This window comes from Haplochromis burtoni, unplaced genomic scaffold (genome assembly GCF_018398535.1).
Source record: "Haplochromis burtoni strain Fernald_Lab_line unplaced genomic scaffold, NCSU_Asbu1 Contig_296, whole genome shotgun sequence".
NCBI classification, from domain to species: Eukaryota; Metazoa; Chordata; class Actinopteri; order Cichliformes; family Cichlidae; genus Haplochromis; species Haplochromis burtoni.
Genome location: NW_024582657.1, coordinates 336,833 through 362,987, shown reverse-complemented (window position 1 = coordinate 362,987; position 26,155 = coordinate 336,833). Strand labels below are relative to the sequence as shown.

General features: G+C 41.7%; 2 protein-coding genes across 3 annotated transcripts in view; one reads left to right on the top strand and one right to left on the bottom strand.

Moving 5' to 3' along the window:
• The window catches only part of antxr1d (ANTXR cell adhesion molecule 1d), a 26,203-nt gene extending 2,623 nt beyond the window's left edge, over nt 1-23,580 (bottom strand). Inside the window, exons 1-17 of one of the 2 annotated variants that reach the window (XM_005940662.3) lie at nt 23,468-23,580; nt 15,149-15,220; nt 14,988-15,059; nt 14,566-14,647; nt 14,094-14,124; nt 13,946-14,019; nt 13,392-13,460; nt 13,222-13,302; nt 13,017-13,077; nt 9,470-9,568; nt 7,629-7,698; nt 4,410-4,488; nt 4,030-4,125; nt 3,894-3,932; nt 3,613-3,711; nt 3,363-3,527; nt 2,580-2,660 (exon numbers count right to left, since the gene is read on the bottom strand). In XM_005940662.3, coding sequence (XP_005940724.1) covers nt 2,580-2,660; nt 3,363-3,527; nt 3,613-3,711; nt 3,894-3,932; nt 4,030-4,125; nt 4,410-4,488; nt 7,629-7,698; nt 9,470-9,568; nt 13,017-13,077; nt 13,222-13,302; nt 13,392-13,460; nt 13,946-14,019; nt 14,094-14,124; nt 14,566-14,647; nt 14,988-15,055 — 1,194 coding nt within the window. In that variant the 5' untranslated portion in view covers nt 15,056-15,059; nt 15,149-15,220; nt 23,468-23,580. Of the gene's footprint in view, nt 1-2,579; nt 2,661-3,362; nt 3,528-3,612; nt 3,712-3,893; nt 3,933-4,029; nt 4,126-4,409; nt 4,489-7,628; nt 7,699-9,469; nt 9,569-13,016; nt 13,078-13,221; nt 13,303-13,391; nt 13,461-13,945; nt 14,020-14,093; nt 14,125-14,565; nt 14,648-14,987; nt 15,060-15,148; nt 15,221-19,083; nt 19,493-23,467 lie in introns of those variants that run through there. The other variant, XM_005940661.3, reaches the window with a different exon arrangement.
• On the top strand, nt 20,875-26,155 carry prdm8 (PR domain containing 8). The gene is made up of 4 exons (XM_005940698.3): nt 20,875-21,035; nt 21,782-22,001; nt 22,374-22,602; nt 22,715-26,155. The coding sequence occupies exons 1-4, from the start codon at nt 21,025-21,027 to the stop codon at nt 23,809-23,811; spliced, it is 1,557 nt and encodes a 518-aa protein (XP_005940760.1). The 5' UTR covers nt 20,875-21,024; the 3' UTR covers nt 23,812-26,155.

Here is a 26,155-nt window from a genome sequence, read left to right as displayed (position 1 = left end):
CACATCTGACCTGACAGCTCTGCCTGTCACCTCGCATGACATTACAGCAATTCACTCACATAAGGAAAATGCTCTGTGCGAACTCACGAGAGTTAACGCACTTCATCGGCAGTTTAGGGTCGATACAGAGCAGATCTGTAGTGTCACATTTTGAGATCCCTCCCCCACATAAATGAACATAAAAGGGCGATAAGCAGTGCATTTAAATGATACCTACCAAACATTTTTGGTTACTGTGGATCAGTGTTTCCCGACAGCCCTATCATTTAATCTCAACTACCCTTCCCAGAAACAACTTAAACTGGGACTAAGAAGTAGTTCCCATGAAAACAGCTGACAACCTTTTCTGTTGATTATTCATAATACCACTGAAATAGATGCTGCTGATAAAAACTGTTTATTTGCATTTAGACTTCCAGTGAGCAAATGAACTCTGTGATACTGAAACACTGTTGTGGACATACACAGATGTGTGAGAAATTATTGAAGAACTCCAAACCCTAGAATTGACACTGAGGAGTTCGAGGAGCCCTATTATGATTTGAGAAGGATTTTTGCTGAGATTGCTTCTGTGCACTTTCCCTTTAGAGGAAAGATTGACTGTAAAGTGTATCCTGAGTGGGAATGATCTCCTACTGGATTGTTTGATTTGGATGAAAATGATGCGACCCATGCATCAGCCTAGTAGCCTGTGGGAGATTTGCTGTGATGTGAAGAGACTTTATATTGATTTTTCATGTAACATTTATAAATTTGTGTAAACTAATACTTTCTATAAAGTGGTGAAAAGAAAAAAAGAAAGGGGAGGGGGTTAGAAGAGGAAGTGCTCATTTGTGCAGTCTGTTCATGAGAACAGAGAGTTGGTGACCGCCCTCTGGTCTGGCCTGTACTGTGTGACAAGAGCCATCAGCGCCATCAGCTCCGGGGACAAAAGAAGGGAATCTCATCTGTCACAATATGGCTCGTGGCCTTTCAACTGCCCATCTGTTTGCGTGATGCTTGCTTAGGAGAAGTGACATGCACGTTACAGTAGCGCACACACACACAAATACACGGAAATGCACGCACACATGGCAGAAAAAGAGATAAAATGCAAACTTGGAGCGTGGCAGAAACTGGCAGGCTGCTGATGGCTGTTTGCAGAGGCAGTGAAGTAGGAGTAATGCGGGGAGAAAGCAGGACAAGCACCTCCTGAGCTGCTGGTTAACAAGCTGGACTGGGAGGTGTGATAGTTAATGCTATCTACTGCTGTACTTTTTGCCACCACACTGGGGCTTCTTAATAACCAGCTGTGCTGAGGTTTCTGGGTTTTGAAGAGATGTTTGTTGTTTTTACTGTGTGGAAGATCCAAGCCTGGCTTTATCAGCGATGAGCAATCACTGTCGTCTTTCATGTCTGATATGGCTATCAGCACCTATTCTAAACATTCTCTCCTCCTCTGCAGCAAAAGTGAATCCCCTCGTTTTTTTCCATGTGAGAAGTAGCGTTTTTTTTATTTTTCTCAGTTAATGGCGCGTGAAAGGAGGTGGGTGGGGGTTATTGTTGAGTGTCTGTGAACCGCAGCCCCACAGAAAGTGTCTGACAAAGACTCGAGAAACTTCTGCCATGACAGAGATGAACTGTTCTGCGCAGTGAAAAAAAAAAAAGATGTGTAGGATGGAAAGAAAAGATAAAACCAGCGGTGGCGACCACTTTTACAGACGCGAGCAGACACACACTCGCACTGTTGCACAGTAAAGATGAATCATGTCATTGAAGAGCACAAATCGATAAATTTTACAGTGATGAGACCACAGCTATGAGAAGCGACAATGACACCATTTACAACGGAGCAGATGTTTCACCATGACAACCAGTGTGATGATGAAAACATGTCTTTGGGGGTTACGAGATGCCAGACGCGGGGGTCAAGGTTAGATAAGAGGGACCGCTCTGCTCTCTGTCTCGATCTGTCACACTCAGTTGCAGGAAACGTAGTGATGTCATGATTCAGGACTTTTCAGCAGTGGCAGTAATGTCCAGTAATAGCACATTCAATTATTTTTTTTGGGTTTTTCTCATAAAACATAGCACTTAAAACAAAGAATGACACAATTTGTATATATTTGTTTACTATAATCATGACTTAACAGTAAACAGTGATGGTGAAACATGCTATTTGAAACCTCAACAGAAACCATGTCATTTTCTGGGAGTCAGAGGGAAAAGTACATAACAGCACAGTACGCCTTGTGTGTGAACAATTGCAGCTTTGACAAAGAGAGTCCTGTCTGTACCTCACTATTTCCCCTGTGAATGTTTTTCCACATGTGTTTGTGTGGATGTGCGTGCTGAGAACTGGGGTGCTGCGTTAAAGATTTTCCTATGTCTTTATGGTGTCGTTATGCAGCATGGCAGACAAAAGAAGGATGCAGATGCTCTACGGAAAGACAGAAAACCCGCTGTTTAGAAGGCAAGCCCCCTAAATTACTCGTAATCAGCAAATTATAGTTTGTGTCAGCCGTTGTGCATCTTTGTGGTTTCTTAAATTGCAGAAACGGATGAAAATGTAACTTGACTGTAGGTAGAAGCAGGCTCACCTCGTCTCCAGGCTGCGGTCTCATCAGAGATACCTGGTCATAGCCTCTCCTGAGCAGAGCCCAGATAGCGTCTAGTTTCCCCTGGGGAGTCAGGAAAGTGAATTAAAAATGGAGGATTTATAATGAAACAAATGTCATATATAAATGAGAGTGATTTAAAACAAAAAAGTTAATCTAAATAAAACTTTTTTAGTGTGTTCTGCCAAGGTCCACAGACAGAGAATGAGACTGATTATAATGCCAAATAATATATGATTTTTTGAAAAGGACCATAATACCTTAATGTCTCGTGTGCCATATTTAATACATGAGTTTTTGTGAGTTTTTGAGAACATCATCAGTGTGATTTTTTTTCCTCCTGAAAACTTACATAAATTGCAATAAATTGCAAAAGAAATAGATAATGCAGCAAACGTGATAAATAAATTAAAACTGCAAATTAATATTTAATTAAGCTTTAAAATGTGTCAGATGGTTCAATAAATGCTCTATTTAAAAAAAACAATTTAAATTTTCTGGCAAGTATTTGCTTGTCCAGCTCTTGAAAGGGTTAATGTACCTGTTTATCTGTATATCATTTGCTTTACTAGATCCTGAAATATATGATCAATTATTATTATTATGTTTTGATTGTTTGTCATATGATTTTTATTTAGGTTAGGTGCTGTAAATTTTGCAGCTTTATATAAAGATAAATATAGTTGACTTCCTCTCCTGCGGTTGGATAAAGTAAGCTACAAACATAAACGGAACATTTAAAGAGCATTCATATGATAAACTTACCTGAATGGGGGTGTACCACCTCCTCTGCTGTGGGGGTCGACGGGGAGGCTTTCGGGGCTTGGGCTCATAGGGTTCAAATTCCTGCTCCGGCATCTTCACAACAGCATTTTTAGGTTTGTCCAGCTTCGCACCTTCCTCTGTGGATCCTTTCTCCCCCCATCGCACCTTAAGTAAGTAAGAAATTTTTAAAAAAAAAAATTCGTCCGTTTGCCTTTTGCAAATTCTGAAAGTTGAGAGTGAGTGAGTGTACCTCCATGCGCTTGATGCCACCTACTCCTCTTCCTCCATAATATGAAGCATCCACTGTGGGCCACTTTTTCTTGGGTAAACCATCATCATCATCTGACTCCTGTTAGCGAAGCCTCAATGAGGATACAGCTCATATGCTTAAACACTGTTATTATTATTACTTTACTATATTAACTGCAAAAATAAGAAATATTGCAGTAGTCCTGAATTCTTATGCAAATCTTTGAATAGAATGAAAGAAAGGGGAAAGATTGCAACAGGTTCATGTGACAGGTGACTTACAGGCTCTGGAGGAGGAGGTGGTGGAGGCTCTTTGATCACCTGAAGCAGAGAAAAATAAATTAATAATATAGTGTAAACAAAAAAACAGTGTAGTAGTTTTCCTGAAAAACGAGGTCATTTGGTCTGTCCAACTTACCACAGTGCAGCAGAGAGGCCAGAACCACCACATCAGCAGCAGAGCCAACAGCAGGAATACCACGAGCAAGGATATCAACACGATGGTGCCGTCAAACTGCGCAAATGCAGATGGACGCGATAACGGTTAAACAGGAATAAAACACAAGTGAAGTGAAAACAAAGGGAAAGTGAAAAGCAAAAGTACTCACAGCCTCCTCTGATGACAGACGCAACAGAGGAGAATTCAGAGGGAAAGGAGAGATGAAGATAAGAGCCAAAAGAGAAATAAGACAGCTGAAAGAAAGTTTTTTCAAAAGAAAAAAAAGGCAGCATGCCAGAGAGAAATATTACCATCTAATGTTGTGAAGCTGTAGTGTAAGCTACACTGGATCTACTTACACATTCAGTAGTAGTGATGTGAACAGAGCTGGTGATATAGGAGAGGCCTTCGTTCATGCTCACCTGCAGGTAGATCACTCTAAAGAAATACAAAAAACAACACAAGCCGGCTGCTGGTCATCTAACACAGAAGTGCTGACATATCACATCTGCTTGTATGAACACATTCACGGCGTAGCTTCAAGCTACTGTAAAAGTTTAACCAGGTGCCAAATACTTTCTTGCTTTGTCCATACTTGCTCCATTATAAGCACACGAAAATATGCTGACAAAAACGCAGAGCTAAAAGCGTTCGAAGAGGTCAGCGAGGTCTCCACCCACGGGAGGAATCTCTTCTGCTTGGACTGGACGCAGACCTCTGATGTGAAAACCACAGACAGCTAAAATGACTTCTAATTGTACAGCATTCAGCACCGATATGCGTAGCTGTAACTACTCAAGTACAGGAAGGGCGGACACAAGGGTGGGAAAAAGCAAATCATTTTAGATGGGAAGATAACAGGATAGAATGGATGGAAATGAAACTGTAAATAAAATAAAACAAAGGCCAAGACATTTGAGCCACATACGCTGGCAGGGGGTTAAAGAGCAGACTGCTGGAGTGTAGAAGAAGAATGGAGAAAGACTTCTTGTGCTTGGTCTAATGGTTTAGGGCGACACAGACAAGGGGGGTATTGAGCTTTGGGTTAAGTTTGAGGAGGGGGCGGGAAGGCGGAGGTCATTGCAGGGTGGTGGGATGGCTGGGAAGATGAAACAGAGGCGGGGGATGGGAGAAGGAAAGCCTTTCCTCATCCACATCCCCTCAGCGCTCCACGCCACTGTAGCTCGTCTCATAACTCATGCTGACACTGACTTGGGAATAGAAAATTGGCGGTGCAGGTGCCACTAATCTTTTCTTCTGCGTCTTCTCTCCTTTTTCTGTCTCTCCTTCCCCATCCTGTGGTCAGCCCTCCTTTCAGGCAAGGGACAGGGTGCTATCAGCTCCACGCTGACAGAGAGATCTCAGCCCCTATCAATCATCAATCTGCCCACTATATATGTCTTTGCCCCACATATGTGTGTGTCTTTGTGTGTGCGCTCAGGAGGGGGAGCTGCATCCGGAAGGTTCCCAGTCAACACAGATTTGTGTGACAGGACCGCCAGTGCCTTCATTCTAACCGACAGTGCGACTTGGGTGAGACAGGAGGAGAGTGAGGGGCTTTTGGTGGAGACCCTCGCTGATGCTGGAAGCCGGAGTCCCTAAGATCTCAAGTAAAGCTGAAGACCTAAAAATTCCTCAACAGGAAGCAGTTCACATATCTAAAGTGTAATAACTTTAGATATGTGAACGAAAAATTTATTTCATCACTGGTTTATAAAATTGCATAAAATGTTTTTTATAGTTTTAGTATAATCCATTAACATGAAAAATTGTGCACCAATTAAGCTTTTTTTAAGCTTGTGGTGTGTTATTATTTGATAATAACATGCATATAACATAATAATCACATATATCTACTGATGTTTAAGAAGCTGATTTAAAAGAAATCAATCTATTCCCTTCCATTTAACCTGATCAGGGTTAGCCTGATCAGGTTAAATAGCCTGGATGATAGCCTGGATGGTAGCCTATCCCAGCTACCATAGGGCAAGAGGCAGGGTACACCCTGGACAGGTTGCCAATCTGACACAGGGCTAACACAGAGAGACACTCATTCACACCTATGGGCCATTTAGAATCACCCATTAACCTAACGTAACCTTTGGACGGTGGGAGGAAGCTGGAGCACCCGGAGAGAACTCGGGGAGAACATGCAAACTCCTCACAGAAAGGCCCCGCCCAGGACTCTCAACTCAGGACCTTCTTGCTGAGGCAAAAGTGCCTACAGTGCATCACCATGCTGCCTGATTTCAGTTCAATGTTTTTTTCCCTTTTACTTTTCTTTAATGAGATGTTTGAAAAAATGTTCTGTGAAACTGAAAACCTTTGTGATGAGCATTATGATCATGCTAAGAATGCTAAAACAGTCCAATGGGAGAGAAGAAAAAAGTATATAAAAGTGTATAACACCTGTCCAACCTGAACAGTGTCACGCTCGCCTCACTCTACATTTCCACTTCTGTTGCAATGAACTCATCAGCCAGCTGTTGGCCTTCTCTCTGGACCCTTCAGCCACCACAGCTGACTTGCTCTTTAGTGGCACTCAGGGTTTTAGGCAGTATCGACTCTTCTCTCCTCTGTTACATGGAAGGACGCCTCCTTCAGGCATCACTGCAGAGTGTAATGATGCTGCCTGTTTCGATCTGCTCTCAGGAGGAGTAGCTCCACCTGCTACAACAGCACACCAGCAACAAAGATCAGACAATAAAGCAGAGACACGTACAGGGTGTTTGCTGGACTTTACAGTTTGCTCCATATGTCTTTTACATTCTGTCATTATGTCAAACCCTAAACAGTTATATGCCAGTAATATACTACTTTTAATGTTCAGTATTAAAAAAATTGTTTGGTCTGTCAGTTTCGTGAGTTCTTTGGAGAAAAAATATTTCCTCCTTATCTCTGAGCAGTGGTTCCCCATCAAAGCAGTACTTTTCACTGGCGGATAAGAAAAGCTCAAATCATGCTAAAAATCTGAGTGACAGAAACAAGACAGATGATGACTGGGAGGTGTCTGAGGCCACAGGCCTGAGTGTATAATTATGCACAAGACTGCAGGCAGAGGGGATGGAAGGGCTGCTGGGCCTTTATCCTCTCCAAACTCAACCCACAGTATCTCTCTGTCTGCCCCGCAAGGAAATTGTGCTCCGAATTACCAAGGGCAAAGCTGGAATCCCTCAGAGGAAACTTTACACTGCCCCGCTGACTCCACTCACACTTTGTCTCTGCCAAAGTGCCAGACAGAGATTAGGAGCATCACACACAAACACACCGGAGTTGTGAGGTTCTCTCGAGCAGGCTCTCATTAAGTCATGTTCCTGGGCTCTACTCCTGTTGTCCCCTTGTGATTGGTGTCTGGCTTCGTTAGCTGTGACAAACATTGATTGATCACAGACACACAATGACTTTGGCCCTAATTTGTTCAAGGACAGCAGTCTTCTGTGTCCACAACAAACTTGAGAGCAGCTGGCAAATGTCCGCATTACAGCTGTACGGGGATAGTTCAGAGACTGGAGCCACAGCTGAGAAACAATCTGAGGTAAATAAGGGTGGAAAAACGAGATCTGAGATGTGCTACTTACTTCCCCACTTCCTTTACCACAGGAGCAGGGCACAGCAGAAAGGTGTCCTCTATTCCAGCTGGTCTCTCATCTACATGGGGAAAAGCAAAAATCACACTTCTTAAACAACTTTTTTTTTTGCTTCTGATACTTATAAGTTTTTCTTTCAATAATGCCAAAATCATGCCCAATACACAATACTTGAAATTTAAGCATGTTTTGCCCCATCCTTAAAATAGAACCACAAGAATGTTATAAAATGGCAATTTCAGAGCTCACTGGATGGGTTACAGCTGAAACTATTAGGGTGGAAAATTAGTTCTCAGTAGAACTTGAATTTTATCTTAGAAAATGAAAAGCATCTGGCATTAATCCTCAGAGAGGATTCTGGGTGGAACCATTATATTATGGATGGGTTCATCCTACTGCAGGGGTTCATGCCCTTTGTGTTTGGTTTGAGATAAAGTCCTCTTAAAGGGTTTCTGGTTATCAGATAATTATCTGCCATGTAAAAATTTAAATAAATAAGCAAATAAACCACACCATATTTACCATAAATCAGATTTTTTTTCTTGCTTCAGTGTTGTTTCCTTGTGTAATTATTGAGTGTTTCTAGTGAAATTGCTATTAGTTTTAATCTTTTAACTTTATGCATCAAGCAACAGTTAAATTATATGCAACATTCTTTGACTGGAAGAAATTTGTTTAACATTTAAACCTATTTTCTGCACATTCCAACACATAAAATAAAATATTTTTTGTGTTTACACTCACTCTTTCAAATAGATGCAAGTGAAACACAGCAGAAAATAAATAAAATCAAAGACTCAGCGGTCCTGTTGCTCTATTTTCACCTGTAAAGCAGAAGTGGGGTAGGCGGAGGTTTGCCCTGGTGCAGGTGTGCCGCAGCGGTCAGTTGAAGAATCCGCGAGTTTCTGTGAATTTCCCATTACGTCGTAGAACTTTTCTTCCCACGCACAACGAACACTAATGTTTTTGTCACTTTTTATGGAATCAAACTCAAAGTACGGTCAGTACTTCCACGCTTTAAACGCTGCACGCTCATACTCTCCCGCACTCGATATATTATCCATTGCTGATCTGCACACAGCTGTTGCCACGAACGTCGCACTCGCTTACGTCATTGTCATGAGACACTTTCGCAAGAAAATCACGGTTTTAGTAACGCAGCGTGCTTACGGGAAAGTAACAGTAATCTAATTACAGTTTTTGCAATAGTAATCCCTTACTTTACTCGTTACTTGAAAAAAGTAATCGGATTACAGTAACTGCCCATCTCTGGTTATGACCCTCATCTTCAGTGGAAAAAGCCCAAATGGGGCGCACCAGGTTTGTGTACTCATGCAACATCTATAGGGTTTTGAATTTAACCCCACAGAGTCCAACTTTCTGTTACAATGTCCTGAGGACTCTAAAGGAGAACATTCAGTGGAAACAAACCTGACCTGCCATTGTGTGGCAGTGTGTGACAAACTGAAAATGCAGGAATTTTTTGACAAGTGCAAACTTGAAATGCAAAATACCTACCCTTCTTTCCAGATATGTCTTCTTATGACTTTTCCCCAGAAATAAAATTATGAAGAAATAACCATTGTGCAAGCATCACCAGTGCACAATTGCAAGAGATGTAAATAGGGTTTTTTAGTGATAAAAAAATAGCAACAGCACTGGGAGCAGCTCAGAGTGATCCAAGAAGGAAGACAGAAGATGGGACATCTGCCACATCTGAACTATTCTAATAAAAGATTCAATCTGGGAACAGGGTCCTGCTTAATGGCAAGCAGGAGAAAAGGATGCATACTATTTATTATAGTGTTCTTGTGTACACCTGCAGAACTTACCCACAGTATGTGTGTCATTTAATTTGAAGCTGCAGAGGACCTGGTTGATGTTTCTTGCATGGAGAAAGCCATTACCTCTCACAACCACCTGGAAACTCTCTGAGAGAAAAAATGGGTCCAGACATCAGGAATGATTAGTTATACAACCACTTATGAGAAACAATGGTAATGCATATATTTTTTAGCTGCACAAGAGTTACAAAAGATCAAATTACTGCAGAAAAAGTATGCAGTCATTGTGGGCCAGACGGCCAGTCCCTTGCTCTGTCGGGCTCAACTTGAGCAGTGAGAACTTGTGCATGCCTCATTACTGCTTGTTTATATCTGTGTGCTTGTGCGTGTATGTGTGGAAAGGCCATAATATGCTCCAGTGGTGCTAATGCTAAAAGTGTTGCTATTCAGAAATATCTCAGACTGTGCAATAGCCAGGAGGTGTGTGCGAATGTGTGTGTGTGTGTCTTTTGACCTTTAATTTCCCCTAGGCACTGTTAAAGTGCACTGACAGAGGCTTGCCAGCATATGCTGGAGCGTCTATGTGGCTGCTTCCCAGCATATGTTAAAGAGCGGGGAAAAAAAACACTTGCTTAAAAACATGCCTGCTGGGCTGACAACAGCACAGTACTGTCAAAGTAGGTCTGACCTTACCTATGGCACTACCACACGGCGTTAGCTCTTGTGTGTGCCTGTGTGCAGATCTGTGCGTGTGCTGTAATTCTGCTTCTCCGTGGAATGTGCAGGCATTTGCATGTGTTCAGTGTATGCATGAATGAAAGTGTGCACACAAGTGAACTGAGGTTTCCCCTAGCAGTATCCTGGCTAATCGAAGGGAACATTTGCCAGCCACATCTTTAGCATTTAAAGCACCAGCGTGAAGATCACTGGATAAAAACATCACAGGTTGCGGGGTGTATATGTGACAGTATTTCTATAAAGGTCAGACAAGCTGCCATGAAATCCATGAATACAGAAAGAGAAAGAGCTGAGAAGACAATTGAAAAGCAAAGAAACACCAGATGTTTATGTGTTTACAGATGCTGCAAAAATGCTGAGTGCAGATTGAAGTCTGCAGACAATCCACGATTTACATCAACAATGGAAATTAGAATTATACTCGCACAAGCATATTATAATGCATTTGTTTAAAGACACTACAAAAACTGCACTAAACTCCTTGCTGACCTCATACAGCTGTGTATGTGCTTATTGACAGATTCAGTTTATCTTCACTTTGGTTTTATTTAAGAAACTTTATACAGTAAATCAAAGACCCTGTGACATTACAGTAGGCAAAACCCAGTTCACTGACCAAAACCTGAACCAATCACCTCATATATAAGAAAGTAGTGGTGACACAATATAATATAATATAATATAATATAATATAATATAATATAATATAATATAATATAATATAATATAATATAATATAATATAATATAATATAATATCTATGTGGTTTGCAGTCAGACCAAGCAAGCTACACCATGGCATAGCTCACACACAAAAACCCACAATCTGATGCTAAATATACTCCAATGAAAGGGATAGATTTTGCTTTGTTCATGGGCATGTAGAAGTATAGAAAAGTAAAGAAAACCCCCCCAAAACAACATAGGAACAAATCAGGACCTCATTTATCCAAAAAATGTGAGAAGTCTATAATATTTCCTAACCTTATTTAAAAATAGATATTTTCAATTGTCATTGTCTGACTGATTGAAAACAGCAGTGTTTTCTTAGCTAGAAATGTCTCAGTCACAAAATCTATTATACACACACACACCAGGCTTGATGTGTTAAAAGGTCACTCCTGTCAGACACATGGTGGATGAGGACTGGTGGTGCCCCACCATCATGTCCGACACATATGCTGTTGCCCTCTCCTGTCTGCTCTCTGCTTTTCCTGCATGGCAACGTGTCCATTTACATCCACACCTGAATGGCTGGCAGGGATTTTGATTTGTACGAATATGTGATTATACATACGAATACGCGTGGGCACTGGGTGTGCGGAGAAAAGGGGGTACAGCTTGTCCCAACAGTGCCTCTTCAATCACGTTAGTGCAAAAGGACAGTGAAGGACAGGGAGGGGCAAAGGAGGAAGGCACGGCGGGTAGAAAAGGGTCAGACGTTAATGAAAGCAGCTATCTCTCCTGTCATGTTAGATCGAAGGCCGTACTCTCACTGTCCTCAACGTGTGCTTGTGTGTGCGCGCTGGGAATCAGTGCTGTCATGTCTTATAGTGTGGCCCAACGTTCACTGTCTGGTCTGATGGCCTGTTTGCAGGCAGCTCGATCTGGTCACTTCACATCAATGTGAGGGACGTGTCTACACACGTGCCGGGAGAAGCATGTGCGCTAGCAGACTAAAGACCATTTAAATGTGTGTGTTGGGGTAAAGCGTGTACGATATGCTATGTGACTACACGCGGGCCAAGAAAAATAACAGTGAAAGAGACTGTCACAATATAAATGTGGGGTGTCAGTATGTATTCACGCTTCAATGCATGGCCTTGCTGTTCAAATTAAATCACATAGCTAAATGATAAAAATTGCTTTACTTTATAAGAGTTTGGGGCAGGAGGGCTGGTGATTTCTCCACAATCTAAAGCCTTTTCTGGTATAATGTGAAAGCACCGGATGTCTGATTTCCATTGTATATGTGCACAAATCACAACAAAGGCAGACAAAGTGCACTATAAGCATTTGAGCATATTACAACTTAATTAATTAGGCCAGAGTAAGGCCTTGGTTAAAGCGGGTCCCTGCTTTCTTAGTTCACTGACCATTAGGCTGCTCATCAATCGAATAATAAATGAGGCTGCTGAAGGATATTTGGGCACACGTCGAGTGACACAAAGTCTCTTGCGCACTAACAGAAACTGTAATTATCATGTGAGAACAGCTTCTCCTTTTGTCCTTTTACGGCAACATGAATCTTCTCTCATCTCCTCTCTCCACATCCTCTCCCGTCCTTCATATCTCATAATGGATGTTAATCTCCATTGGTTGTCCTGGTAGCAGGGCTGCAAATGCACTCCCTTAAGTGAGTCCTAATAAGGTCATGTCAAAGCTCATCCATCCTGCTGGCTACCCATAAAGGCTCTCTCTTAATGCTTCATCTCTTGCCTCCTACTTCCTTAAACTGCTGTCTAGGAGCAGAAGTGCTGGGCAGAGGAAGTGAGGGAGAGGACAGGGTTTAAACCAACCCAAATGGCTATTTAGCATATACGATGTGGCAAACTAGGCCAGAGATGCAGCCATGCTTGAAGATTCATGGCTAATTCCTCTGACCAACACCCGCAGACCCCTCCTCCTCTTTTTTTTTTTTTGCACCCATGCTGTGCTGAAGCGGCCATGCTAATTTCCCCCGGCCGTGAATGACAATACGCTCTCTGTCACTCTGCGGTCATAAGCATCCATGCGATTACTCAACCTCATGTTTCACTCCAGAGGCTTTGGATGACTGTCATCTGAAACAATCGCACACCGTGACTGCCCACTCTGTGAACTAGAAAGGGAAAACCCCCGCTCCTCACACCTCTTACCTCCTGCACACACACTGGACGGCTCTGCTGCCAGAATCTCAATGCAGGACTTCTTAATGATCTGAGAGAGAGGGGATGGAAACAAAAAAAAAAATAGTTATGTGATACCTCAGTAATTTAATATGATGTAATATGATTTTTATGGCTCTCTTTTGTATGTGTGTGAGTGTTTATATGGTATACATGTGGTATGTGTGTGCCATACTGAGTCAATGATTCCCCTGAGGGCTTGGAAGCCTCCCCATACAGGAAACACATGTTCCACTGTGTCTGCAATAGTTGCAAGCTAGAAAAGCATACAGACACACAGACAAAGTAAGATATTAGCATTTTTATGTATTTGGAATATTTCTGATATCTGTCAGTAGATCGTACCTGGGTCTGGTTGAATTCTTTGACTCCTACACAATAAACAATAGCTCCCATAGATCTGGCCCTCTGTGCCTGCAAACAAAAAGAAAGAACAATTGCAAAGAGATTCTTGTGGTCTCGTGGAGCCACTAAAATCTCCCCAAAACCACCATTTTCTCAGTTCACACAGTAAAAATGAAAAAACTGGTGTTTCACAACATGATGCATTCTCCAAAAAAGGGGCATTAACTTTTACGCATCCTGATTATTAATCATTTCTAAATAACTTTAGCAGTATTTATCATCTGTATTTGTAATAAAAGTAAAAATGACCATGGCGCAGCCAAGAGGGCAGGTCTTTTGCATCCAAATGGCAGATGCACCAATCAAAGCTGGCAAAATATTAAAGTGGTTTAAAATATGAAAACCATAATAAGGGCCACCAAAGAAGAACAGCACTAATAACATAAAGTTAACAAACAGCTAACAGGCACGCAGCCTACAGTAACGGTCCTCAGCCCGGCCGCAATATTTTCTCGACTGGCTCCAAAACGTTTCTACTTTACAGCACGTCTCACCTCTCTCTGTGCTGTGTCAAACTGCCACTCATTCAGCTCTCCGTCAGTTAAGGCGATGATGACGCTGGCAGTCCCTGCAGAACGCACAACTTTCACGTTCTCTGAAACTTTGCACTGCAATGTATGAAGCTTTTGGGTTGAAGCTTACCTTGTTTCTCTTTATAGATCTGTGCATTAGCCTACATTTAAAAAGAAAGGAATTCAACCGTAAGTTCAACAACAACCGAAACTCTCAGTTACAGATCATAGAAGAGTTACAGCCGGTGATCATACAGTCTAACACCTTGATACTGAGGTAGAGTCAAGCCACAGATCGCACTTTGCACACTGTGCTCTGGCAAAGATGGGTGAATGTCTTTAAATGTTTTGCTTAAAAAAAACCCACATTCATGTTTTCACAAAAGAAAAAAAATTAATAAAAGAGTAATTTCTTTAAGAATGCCTCTCTTAAATACTTAGCTCGGCACTTTCAGGAAGGAGCAAGTAATTCATGGTTTGAGACACACCTCATACTTATCTAATTGCTCTTGGTTCCAGCTGCCAGGCACAATTAATGCTCAGTGGGTATTTTCTGGAAGGTTTATGAAGACTCAGATAGTGTGATTTAAACCCAGCCTTACCATCTCCAGGCCTAAGTTCATATACGTGTCTCCACCAGGGATAACCTTCCTCAGAGCCATTAAGCCTCCAGTGATGTCCTCCCTGAAGAATAAACAAACAGCCTTATAAAACATCCTGAAAGGATGTCGCTTTTAAGAAAAGACATGGAGTAAACGGAATAGGAAAGATTCAACTGAGTTGGAAAGTAACGTTTTAGCTTAAGTTTTAACCAAAGATAGTCTCACTTTTTGTATTCGTAAGGTTGCATGAAGCTGCATAAAATCTGTTAGCAATTATGCAATATCTGTTCTGTTGATCTTGAAGGGTTACAAGACCAGTTTAACAGACAAAGATGAGTAAAGATAGCATTTTTGTACAGTACTTGTACGCAGATACAGACATAACATAAGGGATTAGTCAGTTACTGATGTGTAGAGTTTACCTGTTCTCGGTCAGTTTCATGATGATTTTTCCTTGTGTTGAGAAGACTATGAAGGACATTCTCAACATAGGGCTGGGAACACAAAGTGCTTTTGCGTTAACATGGACGAAAGGAGAAAACAAAATACTAAAAACACATCAGTGACTAAATCCTGCTGGTACCTAATAAACTTTTCTGCCAGCTGCTCCACAAAGGAGTAGATCTCTATCCAATGATGCTTTACGCTCCCAGACCTGAAAAATACCACAAACACGGACTTGTGTGATGTGATGCTGTAGCAGATTATTCCACCTAGATCAAAAAGAAGGAAAAGAGAAAAGCTGAATTTGAGGTTAATAAACTGAGGTTTATTTTCATGCAGTGATTTAGAGGTAGTGTGCCTACAAATACTAAGGGTTTAATGATTTTTTAAGGAACAGCAGTTTATTTCTTACACAGAGAAGACCGTCTTCTGGTCACTTAATCACATTCCCTTGCTTTGGACTGTAACCTGTCGGCTGTGTGCTGCTGATTAGCCCGCTGCATGCTGCTGCGTACATGACAGTGTCCTTAATGAAATCGAGTCCCATGGGGCTGCTAATGGGGGCTAATTGCTGCTGGGCCAGAGGGTTGAGGTTAGACAGGGACAGATGTAGCAGTCTGCCTCTAGCAGGGACCACGAAGCAGGCAGCTGGCCTGTGTGTGTATAGTGGACATGCATGTGTATGTGGAAGAGTGCAAGTGTGTGTGTTTGACTGTGAGGGGGAACAGATGGTCCCACTGAGTGCAGCCAGCCAAACAACAGGTTGGGGATGCACGGAGTAAAAAGGCTGCGACATGAACAACAGAGGGACCCAGAAGTGACACTCAGCAGGGGGTAAAAGTGTGAGTGTGTGTGTGTGAAGGATGCAACATCAAACAGCTTGTAAACCAAAACTCTGCAAAGGTCAGGCATCCGTGTGTACACATAACAGGGTCATGAGCAAAGTGAAAGTCTGAGCTGGTCAAATTTACGACAGCTCTTTTGAATCTTTTATTTTCCCCAGAACTGCCTCCTCCACTTTTCCCTTTCCCAAGAAGTAAAGGCATAAAAAAGTCCCTGATACAAAAGTTTACTAGTAAAAAAAACCCCATCTTAATCCTTTCTTGATGCAGAGCTCCTATTTGGGAGCTGTCTGGGTTTACTTGACCTTACCTGATTAAGTATGAAACCTAAACTTAATCTTTGAACAGGAAGTCATTATTTCATTATATTAAGAAAAAGTGTGTCCTCATATGGGGCCAGTGGGTTTATTTTACAGGCTAAAGATATGAAGATATGCTTCATGAGGAAGCAGGGTGCTCTTTGTTACAAATACACCAAAGAGGTTTTAGTCCAGTGCGCAGGATAGGAAGTTATGTGACACACTGCCAAAAGTAAAAACTGTGTTTCATGTACTGCTCATTAAACTGAGACTAAATCAAAAGGTCTTTCTTTTGTTAGGTAACATAAACATTGCAAACTACAACCAATGAGAGGATGATTGGGCCTCATTTTTGTTACCAGTCCTTTTCCATATACAGAACTTCTGGTTTGTCAGTTGTCATTTTTTCTTCGTGATAATGAAAATATCTGCCAGGTTTCCCCAAATCCTTTTAGGACATTTATATATAGTAGATTTTTTAAAAAGCAGTTTCTGACATTTTATTTGAAAACATATTGTTGAGACAGACAATTCTCCATCCACAGAAAAAGCACAACGCATTCAAAGTAGTCTCCTCTGCTGAAAATTAAAGCAATCTTTCTACAATTTTAGTAATTACCCTTGAGTCTTCTACCTGCATTCCTAAACTGTGAGATGCACAGTCCCCTTTTCCAAAACCAATCCAAAGCACTTGGATCGGTCAGCACAAAACTCTGTTCAGAGCCCAGCCATAAAACACAACACCTATTATTCCATTTGTGGGCAACCAGATAGTCCGAAAAAAATGCAGCATGGTATTCGGTGCAGCTCAGACACGGAGAGCAGGAATGTAGGAAGCTGATGGTCGTTTTTCTAATGTTTATTCTGTGTATACTGAGATGCTACAGTGGAGCGTGCACACAGTCTCCCCTTAGCATGTCTCATAACCTACTGGAGAGTGTAGCAAAAGCAAAACCTGCAAACAAGATGACTATTGATAAGGTGAAGTCCAATTTAGAGATGATTTTGCCCTATTCTTTCTTAAATATTAGTCATTGTGTCGCATTTGATATCAGCCAAGAAATCAGTGCTATCTCAGGAGAAAGATCAACAGCTTCCTGAAGGCCTGCTGGAGCTTGCTAGACAGTCAAAAAAAGAAAAGGGGCGTATCAGAGTTTAGCCATGCGCGACATGCCGTGCTCCCCAGGCTCCTCCTAAACTTTTTGAAGCAAAGGGTAAAGAGAGAAGAGAGGGGTTGACAGATGTTGCCGTGAACATTAAAAAGATCATCAAATATGTCGAGACCAAAGTAAAATGTCACTCAGCTCGTCCACCTCGCAGCTCATAGGTGGCGGTGGTGCACACGGGTCAGCCGAGGACATAAAGAATTTTTTTTTTAACCATTACCTCAGCATATTTTCAAATGTTATATACCACATTGTTTAGCTGCTTCACCGCAAAATCACATCACTCTGTCTGTCGAGAACATAATTATTCCACTGAAATTCTAACCTGCTATTCTTTTACACAGGGAGGTCACAAATCCAACCATACCTTATGGCTTTGTTGTCATTCTCTCTCCTTGTATCCGTCTACGTTGCATGTTTAGACTTGCTTGTCTGTGACCATGTGCATAAATCTCACCTTGCCGCTCATGCCAAAATAACAGAAACATGCCAATTACAATGTCTGAAACGACATGAGCTGGAGCGCAGGGTAAAATCATCAGGCTTACACATGCCAGAAGAGTGGCAGAAGCATCCACAGTGACCATGCGGCCTGAAAAAAAATGCTTTGAGTCACTAAGAGTCTGTAGAATTTCATAATGATAAAGATATTTAAAGAGCGTCCTGGTGTTATTCTAACAGTACTGATGTCAGTAATAGGGTAATGGATTAAATTCAGACTGGGGACCTTTGTTTGACATTCCCACTGTCTCAAACTTCATTTCCTGTCCACCCACCAGTCAACTATGAGTTGAAAAAAAGAAGGAGGAGGAAATACTTGGAAAGAGAAACAGGGACATTTTAGGATTTCTGTAAGACCTCTCTAAAGATGCAGGAGTACCACTTTACTTTAAACAGCAAAGTTTTTGCAGCAAACGTTCAAAGTGGAATTCTAACAAAACAGAGAAAAAAAATGACTGAATGATCATCCTGGTGGATGATAAGAGCCAGGCAATGACAAAGAAGATCAGCTGGAGGATGCGCCTTATGCAAGATGTTTCATAACTTACACCAAAGCTGTGCATTTAACTAAAATGCATTAAGAAACCTTTTATCAAGCAGTAATATAACGATCAGCTGAGCCAACATCCAGTGTAAAAGGTGTATTAGAAACAATGTTTTTGTTGTGTTTGTTTTCAGTGCAAAACCCCACTCTAGTCGTGACAGGAAGCCATTAGTTGATGCTTCTTCTCTTTATTTTGATGGAGCCGATGCTTAAAGTGATAACCGGCCCATATAGCACCGCTATGGGGCAGCAGCTGTGTCCGCAGGCGTCATCAGCCTGAAACTCTATCCATCCTGCTCGCCCTGCCCACATCCCCTCGGTAAAGCTTGGTCTTTTTGGCTCACCACTTTAAACCGAACTAAAAAGAAAAGCATGCCCCGATGTCAAGAATATACTTCCAACTTAAATTTCAATCTGATTACTTGCATGTCCCGAAGACACAAAACAGCAAGTTAAAATGATTTTAGGTATGTTTCTTTAAGTGAAGTCATTGCGTTGCACAGATTTAAGATTCAATCTTGTGATTTGGTGCAAAAGCCAGTTTGATTAAAATGAAGACTCTGGGTATTTTTTCGACTTTACACGCTCACTCGCTTTTCTCAGACTCCGTTACATCAGGACGTCCGACTGACGCGCTCCGCGTTTCCAAACAACTACACGGTTGCATGGCAATGCGCAGCGACCAGAAATTAACAAAGCAATAAATAATATCCGAGACTCACTTGTCCAGAACAAAATAGAGGTCGAAGGCGCCCTGGCAGGACCTCTCCTCCTCCTCCTGTTGCTCTCCCTGCAGCTCTCCTCTGACCGAGACATCGAGACAGAAAATTCCAACTACAGCCAAGACAAGGAACATGCGAGCCCGTGTCCTCGCCATCTTTCCCGGTTACTGTTGACTACTCCGGCACTGCAACAACTAAAGAGCTTCACATCTCCCTATCATCCGTTTCCAGATGGACTCTGTGCACACACACAGCCCCGTTTCCTGGTTACGTTTTCTTTCACGTTATTTTGAGTGCATTCAGTCTGGAAGAATCTTGTTAAGACCGAGCCGGCCTCTCCAAGTCTTCTCCTTCGATTGAGAGAGGAAGGGGGAAAAAAAGAGAAGCACTAAAGCTGGGCAGGATGAAGGAGAGGAGCGACACCCGAGGAGACACACAAAACTCCACTTTATTTTCCTCAAAAACTGTTACGGGGGGAGAGTGGCTGTGTACATCCTCGTTTTTGGGATGTTCTCTTTGGCCTTATCAGTTTGTCAAAAATAAAGTTTCTGGGATGGGGAAAAAGTGTCATGTCCTACTAGTGTGGTTTGATTTTTTATTTTTCATAGTTGGAAACATCAGACGACCACAAATCAGATGTATTATACATAAATAATTTAATTTATGTCCATGTCTTTTCTAATATACCAGTTACCAAAGGCCTAAAGTCGAATATGGTCTCCTATTCGTCAGTGCAGTCAGTGAATTGTATAGTGTTAATCAAAGAGTTCATAGCTTGTTTTAATTTGTGCATGAAAGAAAACGAATCCAAAGAGCCGCTCAATACCGTCATATCCACAGGACATGGTGCTGCTGAAAGGATGTCCAAGTGTTCCTGTGATTGTGATACGTTGCCACAAACGGAAGAAATTTGAATTCGAATCCAAAGTAAAACACTATTTTTAGTCTATAGTGTAAAAGTGCTTTAACCAGACAGTTGGAGCGCGACCAAAGAGTCCCCCCTTCGAGGCTTCTGCGTCCCCACTTTCTCGTTACACAAAGTTGGCTCACGAACTACCAGGACATTTACTCAAAAACCAATGCTTTGATGCAGAATAATCATTAAATGCTCATTAGACAGAAACATTTAGTTTATGAATAATGTATTTGCCTGGTGGCAAACCTTGACCACCCTGCATCATGTCATGTAACAGCGGCCAATTTTACAATTTCCCACTGCCCACATTCAACCCACATTAGACATTTTCCACTAGTTTCTCGTAGCTAGACACAATGTCTCCAGAAACGTGACCAAGACCTCTCCGCTCAATCCCACATAGCGTGCATGTGCTGAAGTGCAGTCTCGAAGTATTACTCGCATCTTTCGTTTAAAACCATGACATGACAGATTACCACAACATTATGATTTATATATGATTAATTGCATGCTGGCAAAAGAGCGGGCTGTTCCAGCGTGCTGCTTCGCCCAGTTTGTGGTTTTAGTAACACTATAAAATTAACAAATAATCTGTTGAGACCTGATATGAAACATAAGAAAATATGACTTTTGTCCATCAGCGGTGTTCAGGTCAGCTGTACAAGGCATAAATGTGCGCTATTAACCAGCAATCACTGTTCTGTCCAAACAAACACCCACGTCTTCCTTTTTCCACGGAAGGGAACTGTAAACCAGACAAAGGAAAAATTACTAATAAAAGACTAATTTGAAGGCGCGTGAGTGAGCGTGTGCGCGAGCGCGCACGCGTTTGCATCAATGCGCCACGCTTCAGTGCGCTCTCTGAAGGGGATAAGTGGGAATGGGAGAGGGGAGAGACGACAGTGCGGAGGAAGATTCAGCCGGACAAGTAACTCGTCAGCAAGAAAAGGGAAGGCTTCGTCACCGAGGTCCGCTGCACCTGCTGCAACTTCCTTGGCTCCCAAACGGCTTAAACATCCTCTTCCATGTCCGACGGGTGAGTTCGCATGGCAACACAGGCATGTGCGTTTTTACTCTTAAATGTCAACATTAAAGAAGAAGAAGAAAAAAAAAACCCAAAAAACAAATCGGGGATTTTTAGATCGGTACCACATTCTGTCATGATGCTGTGCGGTTCAGCTGTCAATATTTTAAACCATAGCCTACAAACCTAAAAGATTGCATACTTTTAATTGATCGGAGAGAGGGAAAACATTAGTCACGCAATCTAAGAGCGTTTATGCTGTTTATACATTATGGAAAACATACTGAACTTATCCTGCGCGTTGAGCAGGCAGCTGGACTCCACGGCAGATGTGGAGACAAAAGGACTAACCGAGTGAAAAACTGAGACAAAGGACGTTGGTAATCATTTTGCCTCGACACCGGCTGCTCTCACTACGCAGTGGTACCCTCGGTTTTACTAGCAAATGAAAAATAAAATACACTTGGGCAAATTTATTTTCATTACGATTTTGGAATTCTGTGGGTGCTTGGATCAGATCCAAACCGGCTAACTGCACATCGCACAAATCCAACCTTTTTTGAGTTTCATATAAAACACTTGCACTTTTTTGAGACAAGATATAAATTATAATTACTATTCCAGGCTGATTTTAACAGGAAATATAATGAGATTGCTCTACTCCCCAGGTTATCTTGCCATTCTGTTAAACAACATGAATTTTAAAACTATTTTGGAGTAATTCTTCACCTTTACTAACAATAACTATTCCATTACAGTTTAACGATGGATCATACTTTCCTGCCTCGGTCCATCTGGACCGGCGACAGTAAATTCCTCCAGCATTCTTCAGATCTCTACACCAGTGTGGTAGTTGCGCGCAGCATCCCTGCAGGCACATGCTTCGGTCCGTGCGTGCTCCAGAACACTTTCTACGACTCTATCGCTTTCATAGCGCAGAAATCCTGTGACAAGAGAGCGAAATCCTGTGTGTTCAGGGTGCGTATGACAAATTTGTGATAAACTGTCTTGCAGATATACTTTGTAACATCTTTACTGAGTTACTATATAACTCAACGGTGACATGATTCCAAAAGTAAAGGGTTTTTCAGATGTATATAGTTTTAATTGTCATACGTTACATCCAGGTTTTTGTGTTATTATGGGATTGTTTTTGACCAGCTGTATTTTGAGTGTTATTGTACTGACCAGTAAAAGAAAAAAAAGTGTATAAAATCACCTCAGCATTAAAAGATGCAATCTGCCACCAATTAACTATTTAAATTATTTACAAGCAGGCTCTTAGAAAGACAGAATAAAAATCCTCTAAGTCGGGACACTGTGTAAAACATCAGGGGTTGCTATCAACAGGTCGATCCTGAGGCCATGCGTAATTCTGCCCTGATGCTGTCTTGGTTGCGGCTCGTGCAAGCTGCGCGCAACGGCGAGGAGCAGAACACAGAGGCCTTTTTGAAAGGGGGTCAGCTGTACGTGCGGACTACCCGGGACATCCGGCAGGAAGAAGAGCTGCTGATCTGGTACGACCACGAGCTGTCTCATCTGCTGGGCTTCACCGAAATAGCAAAAGAGTCAAACGAAGGTGAGACTGCCCTTTAATGCATGTGCACGATTAAATCAAATTTTATGTCACTCCAAAATCATTGAAATGATTAAAAACAGTCACGTCATATTGTCTTTCGTTTTTCTTTCAGAATTAAAATGTGGGCGATGTAACCAGGTCTTCAAAAACGAGCATCCCTTCCTGGCTCACTGCAGATTCTTTTGTGCTCACGTAAAGACTGACACCTGGAGCCGCGAGCTTTATGAGCACAAGCACGTGGAAATTAAGAGGCAACGCCGAGTGACAGATTTCCACAACATTGCCAGAGATTTGGAACACAAAAGAACTGGAAACAACGACGACGCGGAGACTTCCCCAAAGAAGAGAAAGTATGAGGAAACTCTTTATCCAAAATGGAGAAAAACGGTTCTATTAGAGAAGACTAATATTTCAAATGATGATAATATTACACCACAGACTAAGAGTTACGACCAGCCAGCAGGAGACAGCCCTTCAGGTGAGGGGAAACGGAAAGCTGACACGTTGAAACTGGATCTTTTGGAACGTAAAAGTGAGGAGCTTGTTCAAGGTGATGAATCCAAGTGGACTTTTACGCACGACAGAGACCTGGACGCGCGGATGGAGACAGGAGGGGAGGGCTCTAGCATGCATTTAAGCAGCAACAGTGCATTTTCTCTGGTGATATCGAACAGCCAGGGCGAACAGAAAAGCGCATTTTGTAAACCGAGTAAAAGAAGTTCTCCTGTTGACCCCCAGGCTCACCCCAGCAGAGGTTCAACAGCCCCCTCTAGCCGCCTGGAGGAGATGACGAATGCATTTACCTCTAGGACGTCTGTGGGATACAATAATCTGATACCATCCAACATCTTGAGCAGTGACTTACAGACTGTACCCTCCCCGGTAGCATTAAACACTGCTTTCCATTACGCGCCGGAGCACTGGTCTAGAAACATAGGCGCTCAGCTGCAAACCACATCGTCCCTCACGATCCTTCCTCCGACTTTTACCACATTCGGCGTGTCGGTGCAGAACTGGTGCGCCAAGTGCAACCTGTCCTTCCGCATGACCTCTGACCTCGTTTTTCACATGCGCTCTCACCACAAAAAGGAGTTCGCCGCAGAGTCTCAGGTGAGGAGAAGAAGGGAGGAGAAACTTACCTGTCCAATCTGCCACGAATACTTCCGAGAGCGGCACCACCTGTCAAGACACATGACATCCCATAACTGAGACAAGAGAAGGGAAAGAAACTCTTTATTTATTACCTAAATGCTTCTCATATTTAACAAGCTTCGACTGCAACCCAAGGCAAGACTTTAGTGTATATCTTTGAATGTAGGTAGCTGTATAATAACAAAACGGATACACATGCCCATCACAGCTTGTCCACTAGATGACGATAGAGGTGCGTGTAAACTGATCTCAGTGCAGTTTGTCCACTAGTTCAGTATGTTAAGTTATTTTGTGCCTTATGGAACTCAGGAGGGACAGAGAGGTTTCAAGGACAGCTCATGATTGTCACAAATATCTCAAAGCAATCCTCTTTAGACCATTTGCTTTTTCCTCGATCTGAATTGTACAGGAGGTATGGGTTGAGTGTGTATGCACATTAGTTTTAAAATCTAAAATTATATAAAGTGGAAATAAAAGCTTGTGGTGTATTTTGTTCCGTCATCATATGGGTTAAAATCAGAGGGTCAGTTTTTCCAGTTCCAACAGGAGGCGACTGAGACCACCATTTGCCCTGTATTGATCATTCGGTGTGTTTAAATATATATTAGACACGTTTGTTGTTTAGTGTATGCACCCGTATAACATTCCTGTGGCATTTGAGATCTGTATCCAGCATTTTAGTCTGCTATTTGAACAAATGAGCTGAAAAATACCATATTAAGCAGCTCATTTAAATAGGATGCCTTCTCCAAAAAAAAAAAATAAAAATCAATTATTAGTTTTATAAACTTCTGAGTTATCATTCATCTGCAGACTTGGATGTAATCCAGGTAGACTGCACCACTTTGAACTTGTGATTTTATGTTTATCCACCAATCCTGTGCCGCTTACTTTCCACTAGGGACAGGCTGTGGACAGATGGACATAAATAGTTCTCTGTTGCAGGTAAATGAGCCAAGAAGAAGGCATGAAGTTCATGGAAAAGTCAAGTGTAGACCTTGTCCTGTCAGTCTATAACAAAAGCAGCGATGTAGTTCCCCATACATTGTTTTCTACCTTATTTGATTAAGTCAGTTTAACTTCCCGGGAAAAAGATTTCTTTCATTTTTTTTTTTACAATCAGAAGAACATCATCCACCTTTTATAACAGAGACTTAAACATGTAGATGACACGAAAACTGCTCAATATCCTCTGACAATTTTATTCCTTTGAATATGTATTGAGTTTTAAACCAGCACTTACATTTAAGGAGCCCAAATACTTGTTTCCCTACTAAAGTAATGCTTGATAAAAGGTCCCAAAACGTATTTCAATCTGGTAAAAAATGAAGGTTTTAGAGTTTCTAAAGGAAAATAAGATTTCACAATAAAAAGAAACTTAGTCTATATGATTAAATGGGCAATTAAGAGTCACTCTATTGAAGCCATGTTCTAATAAACAGCACTATTGCTTCTCTGAACTCAGTAACCACATGAGGAAAGAGCTATTTCAGCCCAGACACAGAAAATCCTCTGTTGTCTAATAATGGCTGTATTGGTCTCCTTTAATTGAACAGTCATCATATGGAAAAACAAATATTGTTCTTGGTCCCCTGCTCGCCTCGTTTCATTTAGGCTTTTAGGCATTTTGCGCTCTGAACGTGAGCCTAGACTACTGTGGTTTTCTTGGTTGGAATTGACCATTGTAAGTACTCTCCTGTGACCATGATTGCGGTTGACATGGGGTTCACTTTCTAATAGCAGACTGTAGGTCCAGACCGTAAATGGGATCAGTTAAGAAATTTGGTGGGGAGGAACAAAAAAAAAAAAATTGAATTTGTTCATTACATTAAAGCCAGCCTACTTTAAAGCTACAACTTCTATTAATGTAAGCCTGATTTATATAAGCCCTAATTACAGTCATCATCCTAATTTAAAAGGTGGTTAGGCGCTGTAAATCGTAACATGGTTTTGCAGTTACTGAACATTTCCACTTGTGTGGCGAAAACTGAATCACGCTTTTGTACGTCAGGCATCTCTCCCTCCCCTCCTGTGTCACACGCCGACGTCTTCAAACGTGGATTTAAAGATCATCTTTTTGTGTTTCTTGTCATCTCGTCTTTTCAAATTTCAGTAAAACAGAGCTACACTTTGTATTTTCAAGTTTCATCGTACCACAGACCTCCACCTTTTTTATTGGCTAAAAGGAAATGTTCAGCTGCTTCTACAGGGTGCTCTAAAAAGAGCAGACACAAACATAAAATGCATGTGAGTAAAAATATTCACAATCTTTTATAAAAGACGCATAGCTGTCTATTGTATCTGTTGGTACAGATTTTAATGAGTCTGTCATATTTGGGAATATCTTGTTTTACTTTAACATTAAAGGATCTTCTCCTGCTGATCATTGTCAAAAAAGCCA

What these genes read in the sequence shown, in the direction of transcription:
- prdm8 (XM_005940698.3), top strand. An exon ending in CGAAATCCTGTGTGTTCAGG is followed by an intron (nt 22,002 to 22,373) that starts GTGCGTATGACA and finishes TGCTATCAACAG; the next exon opens with GTCGATCCTGAGGCCATGCG. An exon ending in AGCAAAAGAGTCAAACGAAG is followed by an intron (nt 22,603 to 22,714) that starts GTGAGACTGCCC and finishes TTTTTCTTTCAG; the next exon opens with AATTAAAATGTGGGCGATGT.